Below are 17824 nucleotides of genomic sequence, written 5' to 3'. Positions count from 1 at the left end.
TCTCAAGGGTTTGAATGAGACCTCGCTCTGCTGTGCATCTTACTTGGGTCAATATAAATTGTAACACCATGCATGGCAAACAAATCCTATCATATCCCTTTGAAAACTAGAGAACACAAACTTGTCATTCTCTTAATGTGCCATAGTGTTGGTAGGACTAGTACTCATTACTATAAACGTGATACAGAATCCAATCCTCTGAACGCACACCAGGCACCCATTGCCCGGAGAAGGCACAGCACACCCATGTTGCACCAGAAGTGGTATCCTGTCCCCAGTGATAAAGTAGCTGGTGCTGAAAAGCAATGGTGGGTCTACAGCCCCTTGCTGCTGGTCTTGGGATCAGAGTTGGGTATGCAGCTGTATGCCTAACAAGTATGGGTTGTCTGGCAGTTGGATTCCATGTTGGGCCCTGGTCTGATAAACCTGTCTTCTTTATTCCCTGGATGTACGACCATGTAGCCTTGCTGTAGCACACTGAGCTGTTCCAGGCAGCACAGTGTGGAAGAATCCACATACATGCCTTTCCCATGTGCATATTCATCTTCCTGCTTTTCTGAGCCTTCTATACACCTGCTGTCCAGATTTGGCCCATAGAAATGAACTTTACATGGGTATTGTTGCTATTCTTGAGCTTCCATTCATTGTTTGGTTATGTATTGATGGGGTAAAAAAGTGAACTGTTTGTCTTTTCCAGATTTTGCAGAGCCATTAGCTATACCTGGCTATGCGGGAGTTGCTTCTGCCGGAGCAGCTGGTCTAGGGGCTATTGGGCTAGATAACCAGCCTCCAGAAGAGATGGTAGCTCTCATCACCTCCATGGGATTCCAGAGGAATGTAGCTATTCTAGCACTCAAAGCAGCAGTGAGTCTCCAGGGTGGTCAAGAGAAATTTTGGTTTATTTTTTTTAAGGATGAAAAGACACATATGCAAGGAAACTCGAGATGTGCTCAAGAAGGAATTCAGAATTTTCTGGGGGATGTGGGGAAGCAAGGAGAATGGGGTCTTGAGGCAAGGTTGGCCCCCAAGATAGGTTGTGACAGGGGTGAGGAGCAAGGGTATATGAATTTCAGGTGAGTATTAATTTGGATGTGACAAGAAGGGGAAGATAAGAAGCACTAGACTCTCCTTCCTAGCTGTTCTGAAGCATTCTGGGTGCATGAGAGCAGTGTGTCCTGAGGATGGGGAGTTCCCCAATTCCTTTCTTTGGGGTGTTTGTTGAAGAGTTGCAATCCCATCTCACATGATTGTGTTCTGACTCAAGTACAGCGATCTTGTGGCCCCTAAGAGACCCACCATGAGAGAGGAAAGATCTCTTTCTGGGTGCTGGAGAGATGGGAGACTTCACCTTTGTTTCTCTTTATATCTGTTCTGTGCCTCTCCACCTCCATGTGGGATGATAACCAGGGAGGAGGGGGAGTTAACACTGGGCTCTTCTGCCTTCTTTTCTATGCTGTAATTTCCCATTTTCCATTAATACTAATACTTCCTCAGACAGCTACTCCTGGGCTGCACTGACTCTTCCCAGCCCAGTTGCTGGGCTCCCATCCAGTGTGATGTGCAGGAGTGCTCCAAGCAGCGTAGTTACTCACAGATGACAGTTTCCCTTTCACGTGTAGTTCTGTGGCTTGCATAATATTTGTGATCTGAATTCAGAAACCATAGGATTAGGTCAGGGGTGGCCAACCCTAGCCTGAGAAGGAGCCAGAATTTACCAATGTACCTTGCCAAAGAGCCACAGTAATACATCAGCAGCCTCCCATCAGCTCCCCCCCTTCCCCCCCACCTCCCCTAGCACCTCCTCCCCACCGGCAGCCCTGCTAATCAGCACCTCCCCATCCCTTCCTGTGCCTCCTTCCTGCCGCAGTCAGCTGTTTCACAGTGTACAGGAGGCTCTGGGATGGAGGGGGGAGGAGCAAGGATGCAGTAGGCTCAGGGGAGGGGGCGGGAAGGGGCAGGGGCCTTGGGGTAAGGGGTGGAGTGGAGGCAGAGCCTGGGGTTGAGCAGTGGAAAGTTGGCACCTGTAGCTCCAGCCCCGGAGTCGGCACCTATGCAAGGAGCCACATATTAACTTCTGAAAAGCCACATGCGGCTCCAGAGCCACAGGCTGGGCACCCCTGGACTAGGCCATTGGCTTTCCCTCTTATTCCTGAGCCGCTGAGTAGGCTGTATGCTTGCTGGGATGCTACCTTCAGTGCCATAGCATGGGTGGCTGGCACTGTCTGTTGAAGAACAGTGCAATTCAGGCCTTTCCTAGACAGATCACTTACTCTTTCCTGTGGCTTCCCAGGACCTATTAGTTGCATTGGCATGGTACCTAGGAGTCCCAGTCGTAGACTAGGACCCCATTGTGCTAGGTGCTGTACAAACACAGCACAAAAAGACTGCCCCTGTCCCAAAGAGCTTACAACCTAAGTAGTGGTAAGCAAACCTTCTGTTCCAACAAGGGAATACGCCTATCAAATTAGGTAGAGGGCAATTACAAATGTCACCATTCCTGCATTTTGTGTGTATTGTAAACTACTATTTCGATTTAACAGGGATTGAAAGATCTAAACTGGCTTCACTTTAAGTCATTTATTAGAACCAAAATCCCAATTCCAGCCGTTTTTTATCCAGCATGGTGGGGGAGGGAAGGTACATTGGAAATTACAGCTTTGGAAACCAAATACTTAATGCTGGCTCCAGCTAAATCATTGTGATTATTTATAGGACTGATACAGCCACTTTTCACATCAAATATAACTTTAAAAGCCTGTGTGCTTAAATTAATACTGTTATCCTGTGTAATCCAGCACCCTATCATTATTGGCAACAGCATGCAGAACACTGAGCAAACTCCGTGTGGTGCTGAAAATGCTGCAGGGAATCATTTAGTACTAAACGAATCCAATGATAGTCCTAGGTCAGGAGACTTGCACAGTGCCTGCTGAATGCTCATTTTCATAGAGGCAGTGTGTATAGCTCAAATGTACTGAATGCTGTTGATCTCAGTCCTTGTTCTACTTATTTAAAGATCAGTGTTTGTATGGTAGCTACAATGTTGGTGAACGCACTAATGGCTAGTGTTTTGCTCATTTGACTTCCAGAATAATAATTTGGAGCATGCACTGGACTGGATCTTCAGCCACCCTGAGCCCGAGGAGGAAAGCGAGTCTGCTTCAGATGTGATGGATATGGAAAATAATGCTAATGCCAACATCCTTGCAGAGGCAGGTTCAGAGGGGCCCAGGATCAAAGATGGGTCTGGAAGTAAGTTCCCCTCAAGCAGTGGCTTTAGCTATCATGCTGCAATGTTGCACCCTCATCTCCATCTTATATATTATACCTAGAGCTCTTCTCTCTCTTGCAAAAAATTAGCTTCACTGAGTGTTTGGAGTGAAGTCCAAACAATCTGTTTTTATTCCTGTCTGTGCCACTGTGTGTGTGAGAGAGAAAAACCTTGGGCAAATCATGTGACTTATTTGGGCCTCAGCTTCCCCATATGTAAAATGAGGATGACTCAGCTTCTCAAGGCTGTTGAGAGGCTTAAGGTTTGCAAAGTGCTTTGGCGTTCTTGGATGAAATGTGCTATAGAACTGCACAGTATTAGGATTCCCATTCTTATCTCCAGACCATTTGATGAGTCACTTCTTTCTTCACTACTGCTTCTGTGAGAGGAGAATCTGTGCCCCACTTACAATAGCTGAAAATTGCTCTCAGGCCTCGTCTACACTAAAGAAGTGTAATGGATTTACCTCGGCTATCTACTCACTCTAGGCACGTCCCTAACGTGGGCACATGACACCAGTGCACAGCAGAATTTATGTTGGTATAAAATACTTTGGTAAATTACCAGATTAAACTGGGCTGGTGCAGCCAGCTTGGGGTCGCACTGATGTAACTCCATTGATACTTGGTTCATATTTCCTTAATGTAGGCAGAGCCTTGGAGAAGGTTGATTTTTGCCTGCAAAAGGGGCAGGCAAATTCAGGCAAAACCTCCCAGAATCCTGTTGCCCTCATGTCTGCATCTTGGCAGGGGGTTAGACTAGATGACCCATGTGGTGGTCCCTTCTAACCCTGTGATTCTATGTCGCAGTGCAATAAACCTCATGTTCTTTTGTTGGCATTGATACATCTGCTTTCATGGTGCATCGCCTCCTGGAAATCTTGCTGTCCCCAGGGTCATTGGGTATCCTTTACTCGCCTATTCTGCATAAAATATAATTTCCGTCTTTCATTATGAGGGGGAAAAATACAAAAATTCCATGCCTAGAGGGAGGAGGTCCCTAAAAGCTAATCAACCTAAGGATTCTGCTGATATTACAAGCCACTTGAAGTCTAGGCCTTTTTGTTGATATGTAATCTGATGATTCATTTAATAGGAATCATTATCCTACATATCTATGCATGACTTCATTGATTTCTCTACTGGTTTTCCTCTGAGAATCTCATTGTCAGAAGTAATAGAGCTAAGTAAACCACAAGATGGGGCTATTGTACAGCAGCCAAGGAATGTAAAGAAGGCAAAGAATGATAATAAATCTAAATGCACTGGGTTACTATAGCACAATGGTCATCTTTGGATAGTAAGGAGCATTTAACATTGCCTTTCTAAAGAACTTTAATACCTCCACATTAGCAACAGCAGTGTGTATGTTCGCTCCACCTATTTCTGTCCCCCAGGTTATCGTCACTTGTAATATTCTTACAAAAACAATCTAAAGACCACATCAAATAATTGTTTAATTTTGTTTCTCTTGTAGCTTTTTAATAAGTTTTTAATAATAGCTTTTAAATAATACTTCACTGTAACTATTACAAATGTTACATAGTAAACGCCAGGTTTGATTATCCCAATGTCTTGGGGACAGTGGAGTGGAGGTTTACAATGAAGAACATGGGAATTAGATATGTGTAATCAGACTTCGGAGGATGTGACCCTGTTTTGACTGTCTGGGGTTCCGATAATATACTTTGATGCAGTAAAATGGCCTCAGAACTCTCTCTCTGGGTCAAAACCCAAGTCATTCCCATTATTCAGTTGTTTGAAGGAGTGTAATCTGTTTAATTTTGGTCATGGCTGTATTTAGGCTTGGCAGAATTCAGTTTTTTTAATAATTGCACTGGATAATTAATACTGATGGATATTGTTAAGATCCTCGCCCCTCAATTTTTGTCAATTTAAATTTTCACAGTTTTTGGAAATTTTGGGGGATGGAGTGGGGGGGATTTTAGACAATTATTTAATGACATTAGATGTTGAGATTCAAAAAGTTAAATCAAATAGTTAAAATACAAATTGTCAACATCACATGTCAAAATATATGAAGTAAATATCCTTACATTGACAAATCATACCTGTTTTTACTGTTGATTTGCTAGTCCACTCATAACAAGCCTAATTCAAAAGTCTAAATCTGTGGATTTTGACTCTAATATGTTCTCAAACAGCATTTTTCTTCCTTTTGCCTATTTGTAAATTTAGATTATGTAAATATAAATATATATAAATATATGTTCATCAATTTGTGTGCATATGGTGAAATCAATATTTACCAATAAAAATTTAATCATTCCAAATGTAGGTATACTGTGCAGCATAAACAAATACAGAATAAAGTCTCCATCCCTGCTGTGCACGAAAAGCCTTTTCTTCAGTTGTCCTAACAATGAACTCTTTATGGTTTTCTTCCTGTTGAGAAGCCATGCCTGCATAATATGCTGAAGCTGTTAAAATTATTATCCAAGGGCTTCCCCCAAATTTTAAGAATTATGTATGTTTGTGCGGGTGATGGGGTTAAAAGCCATACGGAGGACTCAGACCAAAGGCTACTGTAGGATATAGTCCGTCTTTTTCATTTAATTTAGAGGAGCTCAAACATTCATATCCATGAACTTAACTAATTCATGTGCAGAGCCAATTTTCACCACCCTTTGACCAGGCTGTATCTAAATAGCATATCTTACATTTCAGTGATGTCTTGTGTGCATCAAGGTTGAAATCCATACCCTTGCCCTGTCCGTTTTGTCTTTCATAGATTTGGTCATATGTTCATAGGTATAAGCTGATTCAGACAGTGTTGTGTGTGCACAGACATGTGTTGGTTTGTGCTGCATTCGTGTTTGGTGAAGGTAAGTGCTACACGTGAAAGGGGACAACTACTGCTGGGTTAATAGAAAGTGTTTTTTGGGATGTGAGGTCTGAATCAAAGGTGCTTATATATCTGAAAATGCTTCTCTGTTTAAAAAAAAATTGTCTCTTGGCTTTGTGCTGTGGTGTCAGCAATGGAGGAGTGACATTCATCATCTCTGATATTTCTTACGCAGGGTATGAGCTCTTTGGGTTCATCAGCCACATGGGAACATCCACAATGAGTGGCCACTATGTTTGCCATCTCAAAAAGGAGGGAAGGTGAGTGGCTTTGGGAAAGGAAGGAAAGATTTGGTTTTTGGATGGCAGGCAGGTCCTGCATAGCATGTCCCCATACAAAAATATACGAGTGTTTGTTATCACACAATACATTTCTGTTATCTCACTCAATCAGTGGAATGAAGGCTACAAATGTTATATAGAACTGCACTTGGTTTTCCTTGTAAGTGTGTGTGTGTGCATGCTGAGGCTACTGTAATCTATACCAGGGACTGGGCTGATATAGTACCTGGTTTTCTTTGTAGAGAGGTCCGTGTGCACGCTGAGGCTATTCTAATCTGTACCAGGGACCTGCCTGATGCAGAACTTGGATTCTGTTGTGCTTGCCACCCACCCCCTCCTCCTTAGCTGTGCATTGAGCACCCTAATTTCTAGCAACTGGAAACCATCTCTGGTTTGCCTTCATGCCCTTCTCCTTTCTTAATTACTTAATAAATAAGAAGCCTGCTTCACCAATCACTTTGATTTTCATTGTGCCTCTTGTTTGTACGTTGTCTGATTAGATTTTAAGCTTTTTAGGGTAGAGATCTGGGAAGTCCTTAGTGTCTTGTTGGTGCTCTATTAAAGGAATTAATTACAGCACTTTAATCCTCTGGATACTCATCTTCCTATTTTCATTTCAGATGGGTGATCTACAATGACCTTAAAGTCTGTGCCTCAGAACGACCTCCCAGAGACCTGGGCTATATTTACTTCTACCGTAGGATACCAAGTTAGGCCTCAAATACGTTATTTGGCCTTAAGAAGCCATAAGCCTTTTTAATCTGCCAAAAAAAAAAGTATAAAAAATTAAAAAAAACAAACAAACCTTGGACTGCCAAAAAGCAAAGGAAAACATGGGATATTTATAGTTTATTTAAAAACACAGTCATTTGATGCCTTCTTAAGTGTTAGCAGGGAAATTTCTATTAGGTGGTGATGTACTGTAGGATATTTTAAATTGATATCCATTAAAGGATACCTTAAAACCATGCAGATTACTAATGGAGTTTGCAACTAGCTCATGGAGAATATGCATTTGTTTCATAACTACACTACAACCCAATTACTGCCCTGTGGTTCAGCTATGTTCTCAGAAGACCTTTGGGGAATGTACAGTTCTACGATAGTAGCTGCCCACTGCTTCCAACTGGAGAGTCCACACTGGTTCTGGATGTCACAGATTTGCCTTTGCTTCATGTATAGTTGGAGGGGGAGAAACTGTTTTCCATCACAGAACATGCCTCAGTCACGATATTATTTTCAGTACAATAAGGAGCGACTTATATAGCTATGTATATTAGAATGTAGTGATACAGAATGTTTTGTTTTGCCTCCTTGATGCTTGAAATCAAAACACACCAATGCAAAAATTGGAAGCTGTTAATCCCTTGTCAGTGCCCGCTGCATTATGCCAAATAGAAATGGTGGGTTTTATTTTATGTATTGAATGTGGGTTTTTTTAAACTCTTCTTGAAATCTTGTTGTGTTTTTTAAATTATCCCAAGAGATTCAGGATTGCAAGTGGCTGAAGGAAACAAATATGCTGATTTGATAAGTAACGCTACCACTCAGGAGTAACAACCACCATTTTCCTCCAAAGGCATTAAAAAAGAGGAGCAATGTCCCTTTAATTGTTGCAAAGAATTTTGTGCCCAGACCAGCTGAAACCGGCTCCGTGACAAAGTGCTTGCAGTACAATTCTGCTTTTTGCCAAAGGTTGTTTAATTATTTAAGTTTCTTCCATGGATGGAGGAAATTGCTTGGTAAAATTGCTGATTTATTGATTTTTTTTTTAATTTATAACATATCAAGTTTCTAGAAACTTGCAAACACATTGATAATTTGATCTGCACAATGCTCCCCTTATATGTGGGCTTCTGGGTTTTTTTGGCCACTTTTTGTCCCATTTCCTCCCCTCCCCCATATTGTTTCCTTATTTCAATTTGAGTCATAAACAAGAAGGGGCCTGTGTGTGGGGGCGGGGTGTTAAATTGTTGTTGCTGAATAGTTCTGTTTTAGAAAAAATTACAATGGTGAATGTGTAATCTTTTATGTTTCCAAAAAAACAAAGTTCACAGTATGTTGGCTTCTGCTGAGAGACCGTTGGTAAAATTGCCTCTTATAATATTACTGATCCCTCAGAATAAGTTGGAACAGTCAAAAGAATCCATGCAGAGTGCAGGAGAGGCAGGGAGTTGTAATTATGTCTTCTCTGCATTTAATGTCTGCAAGTTTAATAGCAAAATGCAGGCAATTGTACAACCAAAGGGAACCTGAATTTAAAGATTCTGGTTACAACTAAGGCCTCTTTTTAAAGTCTGACTAAAAACTGTTCCCGTAATGTAACACAGCCTGGTATAGATCACTAAGCATGGTAATATAGGCCTAGTTTTCCTTATCAGTATTTGATCTGAAAAGTGGTACTAGATGTAGAGAGAAATTCTAGTTCAATAATTCTGTAGTAGTGTATTTGATGCCTAATCACTGGGAAAGCTTCCTCTATTTAACACCCTTCCAGGCACACCAGAATGGTGGTGTACCACATTAGAAGTGGCTCCCATAAGATTAGTCTGCCTTGTCATTCTTAAGTAGTTCATTGTAGACAAAATAAAAATTGCCAGCAAATCTACTTGTTCCTACAGTATTTTAGCTATTTGTGTCTTTCACTAGCAGTTGCCTATTCTGAAAATTGAATCAGGAAAGTATGCAGTGGCACATCCTATATTTAAAGTGAAGAAGCTGAACTTTCAGATAGTTTTTATTTTTTTATTTTTGCTTTTGGCAGTAAAAAAGGAAAAGATCACTTTCATACCCAGTTATATTTCAAAGAAGTGCAACAACAGCTTTCTTCTCTGCTTCATGAACTTAAAGGGCTATTTATAAACTGGAAAGGTCTGGTATGCATAACCTTTTTATTTAGAGACCTTGGCTAAGTTACAGATCATGGGGTCTTTACCATGCTCATTGTTAAACTGGAAACATGGCAAAGCTCCTAGGAATAAGGATGGAGCATGAACTCTCACAAACCATTTACTTGTATATAGAGATATCTAAAACTGGAACAACCGTGTGTGTGATATTAATAAAATATCAGGCACACTTAAAAATCTAGCAGGTGAGAAGCTGGAAAGTGATAGTTAAAAGAAAAAAATTAGCTGGCTGTAATAGGTGCATTTTTAGTGTCTGCATTTCTGAAATCCTTTTAGTGCAAGTATTGTTCAGCCCTTTGTGCTGCGTACGCTACAAGTGGGCAAAAGTGCAGGGTGCAATAAAGGGGAAAGGCTGAATGACCTTTCATGAAAATTTGAAAATACCTTGAAGTTCTCCAGCTGTTTGTGCATTTTGTCCCCTCATCAGTTTTCTCCTTCAAATTTTCAATTTACTGTAAATTCTTTTTTTTCTTCTCTTTTTTCTTCAAAGATATGACTAAAGGTGAACAGTGACATTGGTACCTTAGGATGCAATCATCTGACTCTGGAACCTAGAGTGAGAGGTACACCTGTTTGATCCATTTAAGACCTGATCTAGAAAAGCGCTTAAGCGTATGATAAGTTTCAAGAAGGTGGATAGTCCTATTGATGTCAATATGGCTACTCCCTATACTTAAGCATAAGTACCTTGCTGGATCAGGGCAATAGTGAGTGACTTGACCAATGGGTGATGGGAGGACTTGCGGTTCAGCTGGATTCCAGTAACTGTTTCAAGTTGTTGTTGTTTTTTATTTGTGTTGTGAGCTTCTTGGGAGTAAAGATTGAGAAAAAGAATCACTTTGGCCCAGATCCTCAAAGGTGTTTGAGTTCCTAACTCCCGTTGATATCAATGGGATTACGGTCACTAAATGCCTTTGAACCTAAAAATGCCAGTTATTGAATCAGCTGAATACCATGAATCAAGAGGCACAAAGTAAACAGCTGTTTTATTGTTAGAGCTGATCATAAATTTCTGAATTATGAAACTTTTGGGAGGAAGGGGAAGTGTTTGACAATTCCCCCCCTCTTTTTTAAATCCTGCTTTATTTCTAATGGAGTCTAGAACCCACTGTGACTCATGGTGTCCTCTCTCCAAAGCAGAAGTAGAATGTGGTTCTTAAAATCCTTTTATCTTGCTGGTTAAAATGTAATTAGGATATAATCTTAATTAAAAAATAATAAAATCTTCAGCCAGTCTGGGAGTCTTTGGACCTGATTCTCCTTTCCCTTCTACCAGTTCCACACTGGAGTACCTCTGCTGAGTTATTCCTGTTTTACGCTAGTGTAAATGAAATCTGAATCAGGCCCTGTTTCTTAGGAACTTTCAACCTCATGGAGGTGCAGTAAAACTTGTGACATGGATGCATTAGGTCTTCATTGTAGCTTTTAGAAACAGACCTCCAGCTAATATCTTTGTTTTCCATCCCAGTGGCAGTCATCTCTGTTTTCTTTGCTATCTGACTTCAGATGCATTGAACAACTATGCAAAACATGTTGTAACTGGAAATGCCTTTTTATTCCCCTCCCATTCCCAGCCCCCCCTCATTAATGGATCAGATCAATTTCTGATTCCTGCCACATCTTTTGAGGTTTTCTGTTGTGTCCTGGAAGTGTTTGTAATAGTTTATTTTGCACCATTCAGCGTTGTTTGCTTGAAGCACTGGTAACATTTTGGAGAGTATTTGTTTGAGATAAGAAGGGATATGAATGATATATTGTTGCAATTGTTTTAAATTAAAAAATATTCTCACATCTTGGGGATCGTGTTGTCTTTTTTGCCTCTTTCTTTTCTTTGAAACCTCAAGTTAACTGAGCAGCTTTTGGTGGTGCGAGTTCGCACAGTTGTGAACCTTGTGATATCTGGTGTTTTCCTTAAAGCCCCAACAACTAGAGAAGAGGAGGTACATGAGAATTTCCACTCTCAACTAAAAAAAGAAAAGAAAGAAAAAGGTAATTTCTAGCCTTGATAGTTGCAGAGAAAAGATTGAAAACCTGAACCTAAAGATTCAAAGATTCAAAAAGCAAACAAGTAGAACCTAAAATGTATTATTTTTAAAAAAACTGACTATTTTTAAGCCACTCTTATGATTTTTAGAGACCTGACCTGATTTTTGAATGCTTGGGGCTGGCAATACTGATCTGTGCAAGCTCCCTCCATTCATATGTAGGTTTCTACTGTGTTCTTCTAGGTTAGGCCTTTGTAAATGTTTGTCTGTAACCTCTCAAATCCCATCTTTAGATATTAGACCTGCTTTTCATCAAATTACACATGCTTTCTGGGGGGCTTCTGATGCTCAATATGGGGCTAGGCCATAAAAAGATGCAATGCAGGAGGAAATAGCATTCCAAAGATGACTCTGACATGGCTTTCTCTACAGAAGCACAGGGGTTGAGGACAAATTAGGGCATGGACATGGCCAGTGGGTCTATAATTTTGTGGACAGACTGGCCATAGCCCCTTAAGTATGTGAGGAGTGCAGGATGGCTGCCATTACTATAAAAAGAAGGATGGTTCAGGGGTTAGAGTGCTAGTCTGGGAATTGGAAGACCTGGGCTCAGTTCTCTGCTCTATCACAGATTTCTTGTGTGACCCTGGACAAATCCCACTGGCCATGTCTATGCTACTTCCAATGTGGACAGAGGGATTTTTTTTCTGTCAGTGTAGTTAATCCATCTCTCTGGGATAGTAGCTAGAGCTAGATGGACAGAATAATTATTTTGTCAGTCCAGCTGTCTATATGCTGGGGGTTAGGTTGACCTAACTACAGTCCTCAGGGTGCAAACTTTTTCACAGCCTTGAGCAACATAGCTATTTGATTTAATTTTTTAAGTGTAGACCCAGACCAGAGTCTCTCTGTGCCTCAGTTCCCCATCTGTAAAATGGGATCATAGCACTTTGCCTTTCACAAGGATGTTGTGAGGATAAATACGTTAATGCCTCCTGCAGTGATTAGGATCCGAAATCTGAGTAGCTGAGAAAGGGTGTAACAAGACCTTGATCCGTGCTTTTAAAGTATTAGAGGGGGTAAGGACACATCCTGAGCATTTCATAAAAGTGATACAGTAGTTGCTGTGGTGATGGCACAAGGTATTTTAACCTCTAGAAATAAACCACTGATTTCTTTGTTATGGTCGGGTTTTGGTGTTGGGAGGAGACAACTGGGACACAAACAGAGGTCTTGTTTTTTGACAGCCTGGCTAACAAAGAGCAAAAGGTTTGACATACATAACTATGGTCCACACAGGGCCTTACTGAGTATACCTTACACAGCATTGGAATTTGGGCGTGTGATGGGGTGTGTAAACTCCAGCCTGGCAGTGACAGGGTTAAGGGGAGCCGGAGAACCCTATTAGCCTATTATGTGGCACCTAGAGGGGAGAAAGATTAGACCCACGTGGAGAGAACCAGACCTGGTAGTTCATATAAAGGAAGGACTGCAAGGCCAATAGGGGGCTGAGAGAAGAGAGCATCAAGGGGCTTATCCCTGGGTCTGCCCTGAAGGGAGAATCAGCAACAGGGATGGATTCCAGGCAGCTGCCAGAGAGGCTAGGAGCCACCCTGAGAAAGCTCCTCAGCAACAGACTGGGAAAAGCCGCAGGGAGAGACGAAACTTCAGGGAGGGAGGACTGGAGAGCACAGCTCCGTGACAGACTCTTGCAAACAGGCAAAGGTAGGAAGCAGCCCAGGGAATCAGTGAGGGATCATAAGAAACAGGCCCTAACAGTTTATCAGAGGGGCCTTGGGCTGGAACCCAGAGGAGTGTGCAGGCTGAGGTTCCCCTACTGGAGGGGAGCTGTAGGCCCTGGGGGTGAAGGGGCCAGGCCTAGAGGTGCCAGATATCTAGTTTTCGACCAGAACACCCTGTCAAAAATGGACCCTGGCGGTTCCGGTCAGTACCACTGACGGAGCCATTAAAAGTCCAGTCAGCAGTGCAGCAGGGCTAAGGCAGGCTCCTTGCCTGCCCTGGCTCCGTGCGGCTCCTGGAAGCGGCCAGCACAGGGGGAAATCAGGGAGGCTCTGCAGTCCCTCCCCCCCCAAGTGTCGGCTCCGCAGCTCCCATTGGCTGGGAACTGCAACCAATGGGAGCTGTGGGGGTGGTGCCTACAGGTGCAGGCAGCGTGCAGAGACCCCTGGCCCCTTCGCCTAGGACAGTGATTCTCAAATTTTTGTACTGGTGACCCCTTTTACACGGCAAGCTTCTAAGTGTGACCCTCCCCTTATAAATTAAAAACACTTTTTATATTTAACACTATTATAAATGTTGGAGGTGAAGCAGCATTTGGGGTGGAGGCTGACAGCTCGCAACCCCCCCATGTAATAACCTCGTGACCCCAGAGGGGTCCCGACCCCCAGTTTGAGAACCCCGGCCTAGGAGCTGGACATGCCAGCCGCCTCCGGGAGCCACCTGAGGCAAGTGCCACCTGGAGCCTGCACCCCAAGCCCCCTCCCACACCCTAACTCCCACCCATATCCCACACCCCCTCCTGCACCCCAACCCCCTGCCTCAGCCTGGAGCCCCCACCTGCACCCAAACTCCCTCCTGGAGCCCGCACCCCACACTCCCTCCTGCACCCCAAACACCTCATCTCTGGCCCCATCCCAGAGCCTGCACCCCCACCTGGAGCCTCAACCCCTCCTGCACCCCAACCTTCTGCCCCAGCTCAGAGCTCCTGCACCCTGAACCCCTCATTTCTGGCCCCACCCTGGGGCCCGCACTGCCAGCTGGAGCCCTCACTCCCTCCTGCACCTTAACACCCTGCCCCAGCCTGGTGAAAGTGAGTGAGAGTGGGGGAGAGCGAGCGACGGAGGGAGGGTGGGGATGGAGGGAGGCTGGGCGGGGCCTTGGAGAAGGGGCAGGAGTGGCGCTTCGGGGCAGGGGTGGGGCAAGGGTGTTCGGTTTTGTGTGATTAGAAAGTTGGCCACCCTAACTGAACCCAGACCAGGGATAAAGGCCTGGTACAATATCACTAAGATGCTGGAGTTTTAGTCTGGACTTTTTTACCCTGAAAGGGGTGAGGCTCTAAGCCAGAGGGCTGAGTTGCAAGAAGGAACAGACCACCAAGTTTTCTGAGCAGCTGGCGATGGGGCATTAGACAGAATTCCATCTAGCCTGAAGTCCTGACTTTGACAGTGTCTGGTATAAGATGCTTCAGACCAAGGTGCAAGAAACTAGTAGCAGGCCATTGTGAAATAACCTTTCCTTAAGGATAGTTTCTTTTTAACACTCAGTCACTTAGGGCCGGATTTTTACAAGAGCTCAGCATGTCAGGAGCTGAGCATTTCTGAAAATCTGGTTCCAAATGTGGGTTGCTGAGGGCTTGAAAATCTGACTCTTATTGGGTGATTTATGCCCCAAACTATGAATGGTTTTTATATCCCTTAATTATAACAGTTATGTTAGCCTGTCTAATATAACTGCAAATCAAATTGCAACAAGAGAAGATTATTTAAATTCCTAGATGCAGGTTTCTTTGATAAATGGCAAAGTAAAAAAGTAATAGAGAATGCTGTGGTTGCTGAGATTCATTAAAGGACAGCACTGCTGAAGTAACTGGTCAGTTAAATAAAAAACAGGCCGTAGCTTCCTATTGGAGCAAAAAGGCTAAAAGAAAAGAATCGATTTGTTATTCAAACCGTAATGTATTTCAGTATTGGTTGGACATATGTTGGAGGAGAAGTTGGTGCTGTGTGGAAGGAAATGTGGTTTAGGTGCCTTATGGCATAACATTTTATTTAGTGGCCTTAACTCATGAAAAAGAGATTTGTTAGAGAAGTTAACACAGCTCCAGTGAAGCAATGTTAGTTAAATGACAACAATGCCCCTCACTTCTGTTGTGGAACCTGTAACATGGAGTGGCTAAAGGAAGCTACAGCCTGTGACTTGGTTCACTTGGCTTCCTGTAAATGCACTTTGTTAGAGGGCTCTGTAACCATAAACACAGTGTGGCTTCAATTTTTACATTTTAGGGCTAAACCTATAAGTCTACTGGGATTTCTGCCTGAATAAGGACTGTAGAATCCAGCCCTTAGTTCCTTCATGGCAAGCGTCTTTAACATGTGACTCATCCAAACTTTGGCTGAGATAGGTGGGTGGCTGTATTAATGTCAGTTCTAATTCTCACCCCCTTGCAGATCATGTTTTGTTCCTGTTTACATTGTTACAAACATATAGTCCATCCCTTATCTAATTTTAGTGTTCACAGTGCCATGTAGTGGTTGTGCTGTGAGGATGCATCGCTGTGATCTTTATTCAGTGTCAAATGTATGCTCCAGCCGCCGTTTGCTCTGTTCACATCAAGGCTAAATCCTGAGGTCACTAGTCTGGCAAACTCCCATTGGAGTCTATGACAGTTTGCTTGAGTGAAAACATAGGAAAATCTCCAGAATGAGGTTCATGTTCTTTATGGCGTTTCCCCTCAGATGATAGGCTTCTCAATGCTACCATGCACTGAGCAATTTACAGTGTACAAGGAAAAAGGAGAAGCCTTCCCAAATCTTTCTCTGCATATTATTATGATGGCAATCAGTTGTTAATTTCACAAACAGGGACATTTTGAAGAACAGAATTCTGAAATCTGAATTCCCCGCATCTGTATTCTACAGTTTGTTTGACAAGTTTATTCTAAATATATAGGCATCTTCCTTGTGGAAGACTTTTAATCACTAAAACCCCTACCGATTATTTTTCCAAAGATCCTGTGACATAATATTCTTAATTCTTTAGAGTTTCCTGAAGATACAACTTCCATGATTCCAATGAAAAACTCCAGAGAATATTTCAATACACCTGCAATTCTGAGGGGATAGAAAATGCCTGAGAGCAGACGCTCGGCTGGTGTAAATGTCATTGTTCTGTTAACTTCAGAGGAGCTATAACAGTTTACATGAGCTGAGGATTTGCCCCCTAAGTAGATGTGGCCCAATTCCCCTGTCACTTAAAATGGCCCTGCACTAGTTAATTCCATGGACTTTAATGGAATTACTCCTGATTTACAGCAAGGAAAATGGGGAGGAGAATCAGGCCATTTATCTTTATTTTAATGATATTTTACAGTTGAATTGTAAGTATTAAGGGTTTCCTGTTTTAAAGCATTGTTCATTTGTGTTTCGTTTTGTTTTTCTAACCGTATGGGAGCTGGTCGAAAGGCTACTGAATCAGTTGGAGAAACTCCCATTGACTTCAATGGACTTTGGATCAGATCTGCGATGAACAAAGCAACCTTGTCTTGTCTGAACTTTAAGCACAGAAACACATCTCTGCTTTCAAATAGCTAGGAATGAAAACCTCAGATTTAAAAGAAAAAAAAAGTCATTTATGAATCTGCTCTGAGAAGAAAGTTCCCCATTTCATTTTAAGCAGTAACAACCAAAGCCCATCTTCAACTGCACAAGAAATCTGTCAAGTATTTGAAGCCACGGACAAAGTTTATTTTAAAACATATTTAAAAATTGCACAATTATAAATACAATTTAATATGTGGAAAAGAATCACAGGAAGGCATGCTTCCAACACAGTACAAAAATACTACATTAACTGTGGTGCTCTGCAAATTGAAATCTATAAGCTTAATAAATTAAACACATCAATATACATACAGTTCATTTTTAAGGAAGCAGTTTATTTTAAAGAGCAGTGCAAGAGAACATCAAACTGAAGCATCAGTAAACTACAGCTCTGTGTTTTAATATTTATTCACGGCTAGTAATGCACTGAGTATACAGAGGCAAAGTTACCTATTGTGAGAGACTAACCTGTCACCCCATAGTTATATATAGACACAGATTGCTCAGTCTGGGTCAATTTGAAACAGAATGTAAATATTCAAATATAGGGTTAAATTCGGCCTTAGTTCACACCTTTGTATCCTTAGGCCCCAATCCTTCTAAGGCTTACATGTGTACTTAACCATGGGTCTACAGTGTAGAAAGTTGAGTATGCATATAAGTCTTTGCTGGATCATGGCATTTGTGAAGTCATTGTGGTTGTCCAGGTGTAACTATGAACAGACCTTATAATCTCTTCTTTCCTGTCTGCTGTAAATTGGCTTAAAAATAAAGCCAAAACCTGGTGCAAGATGTAAGGACTTTTAAAAAACGGTATGCAGCATATGGCAGAAGCAGCACAGAATGTCTTTCAGAACAATATATTTTTAGTTTAGTCTAGATATGTTGTACTCAGATATATAAAATATATATATATAAACATTTTGATTTTTCTAAATTTACAATAGAGTACTGATATTAAAAAGGCTGCGAACTTAAGGATATTTTTCTGCCAATGTAAATGACAAATTCTGCAAAAGAGGTGGGGAGCGGGGGCAGGGGAGATCAAAGCATATGAAGGTCTTCACCTGGCAAGCTCGCTCAGTGGGACTGCTTGCATGTGAGAGCTTTTGGAGGATCAGGGCCTACTTTAGTAAACTTCAGATTCCTTCTGATTCTTCCTCCATCTCCTCTC

At 42.2% G+C, this 17824-nt stretch overlaps 1 protein-coding gene across 1 annotated transcript in view; it reads left to right on the top strand.

Annotated features, from left to right (window-relative positions):
• The window catches only part of USP13 (ubiquitin specific peptidase 13), an 81553-nt gene extending 70481 nt beyond the window's left edge, over positions 1–11072 (top strand). Inside the window, exons 18-21 of the mRNA XM_074963519.1 lie at positions 698–864; positions 3090–3252; positions 6312–6396; positions 7038–11072. Of these exons, the coding sequence (XP_074819620.1) occupies positions 698–864; positions 3090–3252; positions 6312–6396; positions 7038–7131 (509 nt within the window). The 3' untranslated portion in view covers positions 7132–11072. The remainder of the gene's footprint in view (positions 1–697; positions 865–3089; positions 3253–6311; positions 6397–7037) is intronic.
• Positions 11073–17824: the final 6752 nt, after the last annotated feature.

Source organism: Natator depressus, chromosome 9 (assembly GCF_965152275.1).
Source record: "Natator depressus isolate rNatDep1 chromosome 9, rNatDep2.hap1, whole genome shotgun sequence".
NCBI classification, from domain to species: Eukaryota; Metazoa; Chordata; order Testudines; family Cheloniidae; genus Natator; species Natator depressus.
Note: the sequence above shows the minus strand (reverse complement) of the source record. Positions and strands in the feature narration are given on the sequence as shown.